The sequence below is a fragment of the Heteronotia binoei genome, chromosome 21 (genome assembly GCF_032191835.1).
Source record: "Heteronotia binoei isolate CCM8104 ecotype False Entrance Well chromosome 21, APGP_CSIRO_Hbin_v1, whole genome shotgun sequence".
In the NCBI taxonomy this organism is placed as follows: domain Eukaryota; kingdom Metazoa; phylum Chordata; class Lepidosauria; order Squamata; family Gekkonidae; genus Heteronotia; species Heteronotia binoei.
Window position 1 is genome coordinate 61,643,421 of NC_083243.1, and position 13,829 is coordinate 61,657,249.

Here is a 13,829-nt window from a genome sequence, read left to right on the forward strand (position 1 = left end):
CTAGGTGAAAACTAAAGGCACAAAAATGCATGTGGAAATCATGGAATAAACCAAGCAGTTTGGGGCTAGTACTGACCAAAATAGCCCATGTGGATAAACCCAGTGTCTTCACAGTTGTTTTTTGAATTGACAGTGGAATTTCAATCAGCAGTTCTGTGTTTTGAAGGGTTTGGGGGAAGGAAGAAATCTTGCACTCACAAATCACTAATTTTGGAATTTTTCTTCTTTTATTTTGGCTTTTTCTTTTCTAACATCTGACTTCCCATTTTGTCTTAAAAACAAAATTGCTCAGAAATCATCTGATTTCTACATTTCAGAAAACATCTACAAAGACTCATGTCTTTTGTCTGTCTGTTTCAGGTAAATCTCTCTAGTTCATACCTGTTGTTGAGGCGAGCAGTCCTAGCTTGTTTGCGGCAGCTTGTACAGAGAGAGGCAGCTGAAGTATCTGAACATGCTGTTTCCCTTGCTAAAGACAATAAAGAAGACTTTAATCCAGGTAAAGCTTACGGAGCTTGACCAATGTGAAAAATCATCTCATTTTCCTTCTCCTTTTATATTACATTTTGTCTGAATGTCTACTTTTTATTGATAAGATAAAAAAGAGAAACAAAAAACCCAGAAAAAACATGCATAAAAAAAAATTATCTACAAGAAATATGTTTGATTACAAAGTTTTACCTTGAAGAATAAAGAACTCTCTACTTTCTTAATGATCAAAACCACAGATCATCAAATCATTATGTTCTATTTCCTGCAAAAAGTCTAATAGGGGTTTCCAGTCCATAATAAATGAATTGTCTTTCCCCTAACCAATGCAGTGAGTTTAGCCATTGCTGTAAGGTCCAACAGCTTCTCCAACCATTCTTTTATTGTAGGTATTGTCAAACACTTCTATTTCTGTTCATATAATTTCCTTGCTGCTGTGATCATATATAAAAATAAAGTTCCATGGCTTCTTTCCAACTGATTGTTCATTAGTCCTAACAAAAAGGTCTCTGGTTTCAATTGTATATTAGTTAAGTCCACCACATATGATAAAATGTCACCTTGTGATGATTACATTCCTAACATAAACTAAAAGTACCTTTATACATTCTAGACAATTCCTCTGGCAACATATACCAATGATACCTCATCTTATAAAAGTTTTCCTTAAGCTTAGAGCTTAAAGTAAATTTCAAACCACATATGTTCCCATTGTTCAAAATATACGTCATGACCAAAGTTTTTAGCCCATTTTACCACACATTCTTTAACTTGTTCTTCTTCTGTTCAAATTTCAATAAAACTTTATACATTCAATTCTAGCAATAAATTGGTTGTCTTTTGTACATAATGCAGTTTCAGATTCAGACTTTGCTCAAACCCATGGCACCTTTTATCAGTTTTAAATCTTTCCTTTTATGTTCTGTACACTTGGTATATTACAATTTGAAAATATGAGCGTTTTCCATGAGTCAGTCGTGTTTCTAAAAACCTCATGTAAAAATGTTTAAGGCCCAGTCTAGGACCAATTCCTTCCCAGCAGTTGCTTCACCCCTGGGCTTCTGTTTTCCCCAGCTCAAGAGATCAGTTCCCCACCAGTTGCTGCACAGGCGCATTTTGGCCTGCAGCTCCCTCCAATTTCCCTTGCAGATTCCTGATCTTTTTTTTCAGAGGTCTGGGCACTGTGAGGGAAATTGGAGGGAGCCGTACAGCAACTGATGGAGAATCAATCGCTTGAGCCCAGGGAAAGCAGAAGCCCGGGGGTGAAACAACTGCTGGTGAGGAATTGGTCCTGGACTGGGCCTTAAACATTCCTGCATGAGGTTTTTAGAAACACAACTGACTAGTGGAAAACTCCCATATTGCTAGTGAGGAATCCCATATCCCAGTGTTTCCCATTTGCAGGGTCATGACCCAGTACCGGGCCACGGAAGCCTCACTACCGGGTCACAAGAAAAGTCAAAGCTAGCCCTGCCCACAGCAAAGCATGACCTCTGCTCTGCTTCCTTCCTTCCCCCATCTCTCTGTTGTGCAGATAAAAGCTGGCCTTGAAGACTGACGCAGGCTGCAAAGCCTGCGCTCCATTTGGCTTCCTTCCTTCCCCTGTCTCTCTGTTGTGCAGATAAAAGCTAGCCTAGAAGACTGACACAGGCTGCAAAACCTGCACTCCATTTGGCTTCCTTCCTTCCCCCGTCTCTTTGTTGTGCAGATAAAAGCTAGCCTTGAAGACTGACACAGGCTACAAAGCCTGTGCTCCATCTGGCTTCCTTCCCCTGTCTCTCTGTTGTGCAGAGAAAAGCTAGCCTTGAAGACTGACGCAGGCTGCAAAGCCTGAGCTCCGTTTGGCTTCCTTCCTTCCCCCATCTCTCTGTTGTGCAGAGAAAAGCTAGCCTTGAAGACTGACACAGGCTGCAAAATCTGAGCTCTGTTTGGCTTCCTTCCTTCCTCCATCTCTGTGTTGTGCAGAGAGGAGCTGGGCTGCCTCTCCTTCCTTCTCCCTGCCCCCCAGTGTTTGAGAGAAAAGCTGGCGTCCACTGGCACTTTAGACCCATGAAGTCTTCTTCAAGGTATGAGCTTTCCTGTGCCTTGTAGTATGTTCTTTTGGGGAGATTTCCCCAGGAGGCCTGAGCGGCAAACAAGGGGGTATGTGTTTTTTTCAGCCGGGAGGGGCTGGGAGTGGGCATTCCAGTAGCTATTTTTTTTTTTTACCAAACAATCCCTGGGCAGAATTGTTGCTGGCTGAGGTCATCTGATGGCTTTTTTTTCTTTGCCTCCCCTTCTTTCTTTCCTTCCCTGCAAGTGATGCTCTGTCTGTATTCTTGGTGCTGGGAGGGGGGGAAGCAACAGTGGGAGGGCTTCTAGTGCCCTGGCCCCACTGGTGGACATTCTGAAAGTGATATCACAGGAAAAGGTGGAGTTTTGGTTCAGCGTGCTGCAGAAGTGACATCACTTGGCCCTTGACACCACAGGAAATGACATAATTTCTGTCTCCCGGCTCCACCCCCAAAATCTCCTGGCTCCACCCCCAAATTTTAGTGGGTCACGAAGGAGAAGTGTAAAAATAACCGGGCCACAGGAAAGAAAAGTTTGGGAAACCCTGCCATATCCCATACTACTAGTGAGGAATCAGTCTAGATAAATATCTCATCATGTAGTAGAACTGTTCCTAGATGGTATGACTTGAGAGTGCAGATGGAAGATTTAATGCTTGAATTCTGAACCACACCAGAAATCCTCTCCCCTTACATATAGAACTATCAAGAAAAAGGTTCTAGCCTGGTCTTCTTCCTCATTTTTATTTATTAATTCATTATTTTGGCTTTTTATTCTACCCTTCCCACAAGTGGGCTCAGGGTGGATCACAACAGGAAACAGAGTCAACGACTCATTGCAATAAATTCCAATTAAGTAAACAGTTGGTATTATAAATATACAATTAATAAACAAAATCATTAAAACAGTAAGACTAGAACAGGTAGCAACAATTGCATAAGGACCTCACAACACTTCATTGTACTTTTGCCTTTTTGTTCATTAGAATTTATCACAAGAATCCTGCTAATCACCAAGTGACTTTCTGTGCCATTGCTAATAAATATGTTGACAAAGAGCAGAGAAAGTAATGCCTTCCAGTTGTTCTGCTGCTGTAATATCCAGTGGGCAAGTAGCATAGAAAAGATTTTCAAGTTTCAGATGGATGTTTATTTGTTTATAAAATTAATTATTCCTCACCTTTCCTCTTGATCCAATTTAAAACCTACAAAATAAAGCCCCAAACAACACATTCCCCCACCCCCGAGATGGCTGTAGCTGCTTATACCCCATTAAAAGTACTGGCAAATAAAATCACTTTGAAAGCCATTTTGGTCAGTATTATCTAATAACAGCAACTCTCCATAGTAGCAGGCAGAAAAAGTTCTTTTCTAAAGCCTGCTACTTGAGATTCTTGAGAACTGGAAATGCTGAGGATTAAATCTGGGGCCTTCTGCATACAGAGTGTGTGCTTTGCCAGCAAGCTGTACCAGTGTATGCTCCTTTTAGGTTAGATTGAGAGAGTGTGACTGCCCCACAGTCAGCTGTATGGCAGAGGAGGGATTCCAACCCAGATCTCCCCAGTTCTAGTTCAGCAGTCTTAGCACAACAACATGCTTAGGTTTTCATGGAAAGCAATACCACTGAAGTGTCTTTCTCTTTTTTTGACAGACACTAACGTCAGAGAAGTAGGACTTGAAGGAGCATTGCTGATTTTACTGGACAAAGAACTGGATCCCAAACTATGCCAAGATATCAGAGAAACTTTGATCCATATGCTCACAGCCATGGCTGTTGAAAAACTCTCTTTCTGGTTGAAGCTATGCAAAGATGTTCTAGCTGCCTCTACTGGTAAGAGCTATATCTTTTTCCTGGAAATAAGCACAGTAATATATATATTTAAATATATCTTTCGAACACTCTGTGTTTCCACAGTTCCCTTGCTCCTAGTCCTGCTTTTCTCCTCTGTCATAACAGAACTTCACTGAGCACTTTCATGTTTGATCAAGCTCTAGTTTGCAGTGATATCTGAATGTGCAGGTGCCTTAGAAAACTGAAATTTGAGGTCCTAAGGGTATGGGGAGGAGGCAGAGGGAGGAAAGGGGACACAAATGCACACAGAGACTGAGGTGGAGTAAAAACAGGTCACAGCTTTATTAATTACAGCTGATAGAGCATTGGTACCAGATGCGGCACAGGTCCAGGCATTGGACAACCTCCTGGTTGACCAGTGGAACCCATCCCCAAACACGTGCTGGGGGGTAAACCTGAAATGGCAAGTAAGTGTACTCACATGAGTGCAAGCCTCTATATGGTTCCCTTACCACCTGGGAATAGAGTTAGGCAACAGCCCCCAAGCTGGGTATGCCAATGCAGGGCTTGACTCCCATTGACACTTAAGAGGGTTTCCAGATGGGGCAGGTAGGCATGCAGGTGCAGCGTACCTCCAAATGGATCCTGCCCCATTCCTAAAATCACCCTAAAACTGTGACAAGAAATAACGCAACAAGGTAACCAGTGTGCAAAACAACATGCAACCAAGGGAGAGAGGGATGGCTGGAGCTGACTGAGTGGTGGACCAGGACAGCATGGCCTGATAATCAGGAGGGGAGAATCAGAAAGAAGATTCCATACTTCAGATCCAGTCCGGTCCCACCCTGGCTATCTCAGGCTGTCAGCAGTTAGCTAGCTAGCCAGGAATACTGCCAGGCCTCTTCATGGAAGGTTCTTTGCCACTGTGATGAGGCCCCCAGCCACTGACACAGCTGGAGGGTGAAGCAGCCACTTTCCAGGCCCAGCTTAGCAGCCTCGATGCATACATGATCATCATTTGTTCCCTTCTTCCAAACTAGGATACTAAACTGGGTTTTAATCACCTTTTAGAACACAAGCTCCCAGGGGTAAATGAATTCCAGTTTGCCATTCACATCTCATGACTCCTCTTTTTCTCAGGAACAGGATTTCAGGAAGCATTTGGGGGTTTTGCAGGAGGGGGGGAAAGTGTGAAATTATGTTATGTGAGTAGAAGCCCTTTTGTCTGCAGAAATGTTAGGATGCAGCCCTGTGTTAGTACGATTCACAGACAAACTTTGTTCAGTTATGAGTTTATGATGATGTCTGCACCAAAAGCTTTTACCACTACTGTGAACAGTAGCTTGGGCTTCAAAAATAACAATGTACCAGCCATTGCAGCCATTATCTCCCTGTCTACCCTACATGTGCTGATTGCTTGTAGAGGAGACTAATGTTTCGCAGTGATTCTACTATAAATTAACTGTTGCCTCCTTCAATCATGTTATTTTAACTTTTTGCTGAAACAATAAGAAGCCTTGGTAGAACATCACAGGTATTATAACCTGTTTGTCCATTATCATATAGTTTTGACCAGGGTCTACGGATGTGTACAGAAGCATTTAAACAGAAATGCACACAGGTATATTATGTACACCTGACATGTTAGCTCTGGAGAAACAACCATGTATCATGAAATATGTTTGCCATATAAAATGTGGCTTTGTCCTTATTTTGTGCATCTGCATCCCACAGGCCATCTGGAAAGCTGCTTTTGCAAGGGACAGGAGATGTGGGGGGAAGTATGTGTTATGGCAAGAAGGAAGAGTTATATTTTATAAAACCAAAATTAGTTTTCTGCATCCAACTCAAAGATGTGACTTTGCTTCCAGGCATCTAACTCCTTCTCTTCCTAGTTCTCTTTCTGCCTGCCATGAGGGCAAGATGTGCTATCGCCGTCATTACCTGGATAGATAGACAGACAGACAGAATCCTTCTTCTACCTTTACTATCCAAATGTGGAGTTCCTTCACAATTCAAGACTTCTACTTCTTTCCTAAAGTAATAAGCCCTGTGTATGGACTTCCTTCCTAAGTCAGCATCCCCCTTCTGCTGCGCTAACCAACCTCTAAGCAAACACTTTTCCTGGACAGTTGAGAAGCAAGTAGAAAGTTCACTGGAGAAACATCCGAATTCAGCTCCGGAGGAACTGGGTAGGGCATTGCAAGCTGTGGCTGGTTGGTTGCAGCAAAGCCGGCTGAAATTGAATCCATCAAAGATGGAGGTACTGTGTCTAGGTTACAGGGTCTGGGATCAGAGATCAGGCTCCCATCCTTTGATGGGGCTCCACTGATGCCCACGTCAAGGGTGAAGAGCTTTGGGGTATTCCTGGATGCCTCTCTAACTATGGAGGCCCAGGTTACCACCACTGCCAGATCAGCCTTTTTCCATCTGAGGCAGGTCAGACAGTTGGTCCCGTATCTCGCCCCCCCATGATCTAGCCTCAGTGACCCATGCGATGGGCACTTCCAGGCTAGATTATTGTAACTCTCTCTACATGGGGTGCCCTTGACCCTCCTCCAGAAACTCCAGCTGGTGCAGAACACTGCTGCACAGATGTTGACTTGGTCGCCTGTACAGGCACGGATCCATCCTGTGCTGCATGAACTGCACTGGCTACTCATTGAGTACCAGATCCGGTTCAAGGTGTTGGTACTTACCTTTAAAGCCCTATACGGCCAGGGGCCGGCATACCTTCAGGACCACCTCTCCCTGTATGAGCCCTGTAGGTCATTACGATCAGCGACCCAACAACTTTTGGTAATACCCGGCCCCAGAGATGTCCATCTGGCCTCTGCCTGGTGGAATGAGCTGCCCCTGGAGATCCAAGCCCTACAAGATCTGCTTCGATTCCACAGGGCCTGTAAAACAGCTCTTTTGCCAGGCTTTCAACTGAGGCAATGACGTGACTTATTACCGGCCTGCCCCCCCCTCATTCCGTCCCAGTGCTACAAGACCTGCTGGACCTGGACAATAGGCCATGTCTGTGAGGCAGAATCTGCTATCTTAGTCTTTGTAATTTTAGATTTTATATGTTTTAAATAGGCCTTTTACTGTTTTTGCCATTGACTGTTTTTATGATGTAACCAACTCTGAACCTGTTCTACAGGAAGGGTGGGCTAAAAATAGAACTAAATAAATAAATAAAATAAGAGAAGGAGAGTGAGAACTGCACTTTAGAATTATCCATGACCAGCTCTGTTGAGGTAAAACTAAATTGACTGAGAATAGTCTCTAGCTTTGATGGAGCAGACACTTAGAATCAGTTTCCTGAGAACTGAACCATGACTGCTGAGGCAGTGTCTTCTCTCAGCTACGCTGTTTGGATGGTAAAGCTTTATTATATAGATTTTTTCCCTGTAACTTCATCAACCAACTGTAAAACTTTAATTTTCTTCTCTCCGTTTCATGTATAGGGCTTGCCTGCGAAAACATACGTTTTTGTTCATGTCTAACATCTAGGTTTTACCAAGTTTGAGTCCCGTGTCACCTTTTAAGACAAGCAAAGTTTTATTCAAGATTTAAGCTTTCGTGTACATGCACACTTCTTCAAATACTGTGAAACAAGATGCCCTCATCATTACATAGGGGTGGGGTTAGTTTCTAGGAAGGGCTAGTTAGAGTCAACGAGTGTAAGAGGGTGATGATAGCTTAGATTGGAGTAAAGTGGTTGCAATAAAAAAAGGCCAGTGCCATGCTGGGAATTATTAGGAAAGGAACTGAAAACAAATCAGCCAATATCATAATGCCCCTGTATAAATCGATGGTGCGGTCTCATTTGGAATACTGTGTACAATTCTGGTCACCGCACCTCAAAAAGGATATTATAGCATTGGAAAAAGTCCAGAAAAGGGCAAGTAGAATGATTAAAGATTTGGAACACTTTTCCTATGAAGAAAGGTTAAAACGCCTGGGGCTCTTTAGCTTGGGGAAACGTCGACTGCGGGGTGACATGATAGAGGTTTACAAGATTGTGCATGGGATGGCGTAAGTAGAGAAAGAAGTACTTTTCTCCCTTTCTCACAATACAAGAACTCGTGGGCATTCAATGAAATTGCTAAACAGTCAGGTTAAAACGGATAAAAGGGAGTACTTCTTCACTCAAAGGGTGATTAACATGTGGAATTCACTGCCACAGGAGGTGGCAGTGTGTGTGTGTATATATATATATATTTTGGCCACTGTGTGACACAGAGTGTTGGACTGGATGGGCCATTGGCCTGATCCAACATGGCTTTTCTTATATTCTTAAGTGTGTAAATAGCAATGAATTAACATACAGATACAGGAGTTAACAAACAGATGTGAGAACTGAGTTTGAGTCTGGTGGCACCAAGACCAACAAAGTTCAATTCTGGGTATAAACAAGAACTGAGAAACTTGGCATATATAGATGTGCAGTTCTTAGATACATTGAAACAGATTTCCTCAGATGTTACATATAGGTGTGTAATAATGCATTTGGTAACATGTGTGCATAGCAGCAAGTTGGCATACAGATAATAAAAAACCGCAGATGTGAGACATAAGTTGGAGTCCAGTGGCTATAAGCAAGAGCACAGTGAATCAGCAAATGTAGTGAGATAAGAAGGCACTATCTCTGTTATGCCCTGAGGGTTCCATTGTCCTGAGTATTATAATAACTTGTAGTTCAACAGTCTCCCATTCCAGTTTGTTGCTGAGATTCCTTTGCAATAAAATAGCTACTTTGATGCCACCCATGGAGTGCCCTGGGAGGTTGAAATGTTCTCCTACAGGTTTCTCAGTTTTGTGATTCTTGATGCCAGATTTGTGTCCATTTATTCCTTGGCATAGGATTTGACTTGGTTGCCCTATATAGAGAACTGAAAGGCATTGTTGGCATTTAATGGCATATACAATGTTAGAAGATGAGCAAGTGAATAAGCCTGAGATGGTGTATTTGATGTTGTTAGGTCCAGTGATTGTGATTGCATTTTCTGGGTATATGTGTCAGCAAAGTAGGCATCTGGGTTTATTACAAGTTGTGGTATCAGTGTCCTTGTTCAGATTAGATGTTGTATTATTGTGGGTGAGGAGTTGTTTGAGATTGGGAGGGCTATCTGTGCACAAAAAAGGTTTGCCCCTCCAGTTGTGAAAGAGAACTATCAGTATCCAATAGAAGTTGTAAGTTGCTGCTTTGAGTTGAGAAAGAGAGTTGAGTTGACCACTAGTAGCAGCTGTAGTGTAGAGCCTGGCTGTATACAATAGATTGTTTGGGATGTTTAGAATGGTAGCTGGAGGCATGTAGGTATGTTTGTCAGTAAATAGTTTTCTGGTATAAGGTGGTGTCTATACATCCGTCGTGTATTTTATATTTTATAAAATGTATTTCTTGCAGATATTGGTTCATTGTCAGGTTGATGATGAGGTGAAAGTTGTTGAACACCTGGTAGAATATGTCCAGGGCTTCTTTAACATGCGTCAGTGTATCACAGGTATAAGAGATGTGCAGAATTGAGGAAGGGTGGAAGTTGAAGAAGGGTTGCTCCAAGTTGGCCATAAAGATTTTAGCATGTTGTGGGGTCATACACAACATGCTAAAATGTTGTGCCCATGGCTGTACCATTGATTTGAAAGAACAAATTGTCACCAAATTTGAAGTGGTTATGGGTGAGAACAGAATGGTACCGTTTGGTGCCATAGTTAGCTGTGGCATTGTCAGAAATCATGTTCCTTATGGCAGGCTTTCACCCTGCCCCTCTGTCTCTCTCTGTGTTGCTGCTTCTCTCTGATTTTAGTTATTCACCCTGAGCGTTTGGTAGACAGAAATAAAATTAAGGTATGCTAACCTTTGAAACCACCCTGATCAGAAATGCAAGTTACACTGCTTAGTAAGCTGTTGGTCTCCCTTTTGTGTCTTAATGTAGATTTCACAACTGTGGCTTCAGTGGATGCCACCCAAGAAGAAGCAGCAGCTCAAGGAGATGATGAATTGGTATTCACCTTGGAAAATTATGAAAAGTCACACCCATTCCCCCATCCACGATGGTCTACTAGAGTTTTTGCTGCAGAATGTGTTTGTAAAATAATCAGCCAGTGTGAGAATGCAGGCGACGTTCACTTTGACATAGCTTTGGCACAAGAAATGAAGCAAAGGGATTCAAGAGGTATGTGCTAACAACTTGAAAATCATGGGGTTCAAAGTGCAACTAAAATTCATTCTAATAAATGCTGTTAATTAAATACATGGTAAGGATTTTCAGTATTAACACAGCAGCTTTTGCACATGCATGCCAGCTGAAAGGAACTTGACTACGAGGACAACTTGTGCTTGTAGCTGGTGATTTCTGTAGCAACAGTTTATAATCTAATGTGGCTCTCTTGTATGTATGGGTGCATGCTTCTGAGTAAGGTAAAGAGGGGAGAAATGGGCTTGAAGCTTTCAGTTACCCATACTACAAAATATATAACAATATGTTACTTATATGAAGAAATATTTTCTTATGTATTTCCTTTTGGTTTCATCCTCAGATGATTTTCTAGTATTGCATTTAGCAGACTTGATCCGCATGGCTTTTATGGCTGCCACTGATCACAGTGACCGGCTTCGTCTTTCTGGCCTTCAGATGCTGCTCATTCTTGTTCAAAAGTTTGCTGGTGTACCAGAGCCAGAGTTTCCTGGCCATGTCATTTTGGAGCAATATCAAGCAAATGTAAGTGGCTTTTTCATTTTCAAGGCTTCTCAAGGCGGGGGGGGGGGGACCTTTTTATCAATTGTTATCCTTCTGCCACCTTAAATTTAAGTATTATTATAAAATAAAGTGTGATTAGTGTTATATTCTACACAGACTGAACAGACACTAAACAGGGCTTACAGAAATGGTGTTATTAACAAATAAAGAAATCTGTATGGATTTGTGTAAAAGTGGAGGTTGACTGTGCAATTCCCTGCTAATGTTGTGGGGGGGGGGCGTATCCCATCCCCTAGAAGCAGCATTTCAGGGGTTATTTTGGGCTTCAGCAGGAGGGGCTATGGCAAGAAAATGTGCTCTATGGATAGAAATCTACCAGCCCTGAGAAGATGCAAGCCCATATAATGGAATAATAAGATTTCACATAATTTTAGAAATAATTTATTTATTTTCATTTATAGTCCTCCTTCCTCATTGAGACCTTAATGCAGATTTATAAGTATACTAAAAAAATTTCAATCCATCAGTAAAGCAGATTGCTGTTATATTCAAATATTACTGTATCTTATTACTGTAATAAAACAGAGAATGCATTTGGGCTGGGATTGTAGAACAGGTAAAAACCCAAATAATGCTTGCAAATGTATCTGTTTAAGGCGATAAGACAAGTGTAGGAAAGACTTTAGCCCTAATAAGTCATTTTCTGAACCAAACCATTACACTTCAGCTTTTCTCCTACAGGAAAGCTCTCTTGAACAATTATATCTGCATGTTTTGTGAAATAATAGAAGTGTGAGGGCTTCCTGATAATTTCAGGCAGATCATTCCATACTGTAGGACTCACCGTAGAGAATGCACATGAAGAGACAGTTGCCAATTTAATGTGTAGGAGCCACTGCACAGAATGCATGTGAACAGGCAATTGCCGATTTTATGTGTTCATGGGGTGCCATTTAAGGATGTGTTACCAGAAAAGGGTATGTTTTAGATCTGGATTTCAGGGAGGGCATAATTATTGGTATTCCAGATTACTTGGGTCTCCAATACCAGTTCACTATTCAGATTCCAAAATGATTTGGGTCCATTATTCCCTATGGCGAATCTTTCAGGGGAGGGGGCTGGAGTAGTTGTTTTGCAAGAAAATGATGCCAGAATTGCAACAGAGATGCTGCTGCCTATCCACTGAAGAACCCCCTAGTTTCCAGTGAATTGGACAAAGGGGTTCAATTCTATTAGTGCCTGAACTGCCCTCCAGCAGTCCTTTATTGTTTTATGTGGGGAAAATAATTCCATGCTCTCTCTGAGGCAAAGAATAGCCAATCAAGAGCAAGCACTCACTAGCCAAAAGCCTCTCAGTGGAAACAGAACCAACAAGCCCAACAAAACCAATGTCAAACCAGAGAACCCCAGCAGAACTGCAGACCAAGCTCAACCAGAGAATTGAAACCAAAGCAACTGAAAAAGGGGAATGGAGTCCAGCTGGAGAGAATCAGTTGCAAATCACAGAAACCAGGGCCAGTGGGGGCAGCACAAGGCCAATATAACAAATGCAAACCAGCGAATCCCAGCAGAACTGACCTGGCAAGCACCTCTAATGTGTAATCCTGTTTGTCTGTGAGAGCTTCCTCTTTCTCTCTTGTTGCTTCAAGACTTGACAGAAGTACCTGCCCCCAAATTTGGAGTTTTAAGATGCCAGCTTCAGTTATTTCTGAATATTTCTAGAAATATTCAGGATTGTGATACTGATATTGTAGTGAATACCAATCCAGATCCCAAATATGTCCAAAAACTATGTATGTATTTTTTGGGTATATATTCAGACTGGATATGTCTGAATGCACATTCCTAGTGGCACCTTCAGAAGACTTTGCCCAAATGGGCAAAGCTTTCACAGCATAACATAATATGAGATGTAGTTATGTGAGCATGTGGGTCCAGTGCTTTTGAAGGCTTTGTAGATGATCCATTTGGTATTTGTTGTAGCCAGGGTGTGCCATTCTGTATTGACTGTTGTTTCAGAGATTTCTTTAGGGGCAGGCCCATGTACAGTGAAAGTAGTCTAGCCTCAGAAATCACAGCATGGGTCCATGTGGCCAGGTCAGCAGAAAAGGTAGGGGCCATCTTCTGGACTAAGTGAAATTGGTAGAATAGGTCTTTGTTTTGTTTTTTTGCAGCTGCATCAGTTAGCTTCTTCAACACTAAAACTGAATCAAATATCACCCCTAGGTTTTTAACCAAGTCAACTGGACCCCATCAAAAGTAGGGAACATCATGTCCTTTATGATCTCAGCCTTCTCAATTGACATTATTTCCATCTTGTCAGGATTCCATTTCACCTTGTTTACCTGTAGCCATTTAACTGTAACTGTCAGACGTTGGTTCAGAGTCTCCACCGCATCACTAGGCAATTCAGATATTGAAATATATAGCTGGATATTGTCAGCTTATTGATGATACCCTGTTCCAAAACCACTAACTGTTTTTCCTAAAGGCTTTACATGCAGATTAAATAGCATGGGGGCAAGACTGAGCCTTGTGGAATGGTGCAAGAGAGGTCCTACACCAGGTGTGGCCAAACTGTGGCTTGGGAACCACATGTGGCTCTTTCACACATATGGTGTGGCTCTCAAACCCCGTCTGCCCCATTGGCCAGCTTGGAGAACATAAGAACATAAGAGAAGCCATGTTGGATCAGGCCAATGGCCCGTCCAGTCCAACACTCTGTGTCACACAGTGGCCAAAAAAATTATATATAACTACACACACATATATATACACACTGTGGCTAATAGCCACTGATGGACT

At 42.2% G+C, this 13,829-nt stretch overlaps 1 protein-coding gene across 1 annotated transcript in view; it reads left to right on the forward strand.

Annotated features, from left to right (window-relative positions):
• The window catches only part of HEATR5A (HEAT repeat containing 5A), a 125,347-nt gene that overhangs the window by 75,552 nt on the left and 35,966 nt on the right, over positions 1-13,829 (forward strand). The window contains exons 23-26 of the mRNA XM_060261431.1: positions 361-499; positions 4,192-4,371; positions 10,260-10,499; positions 10,864-11,045. Coding sequence (XP_060117414.1) covers positions 361-499; positions 4,192-4,371; positions 10,260-10,499; positions 10,864-11,045 — 741 coding nt within the window. The remainder of the gene's footprint in view (positions 1-360; positions 500-4,191; positions 4,372-10,259; positions 10,500-10,863; positions 11,046-13,829) is intronic.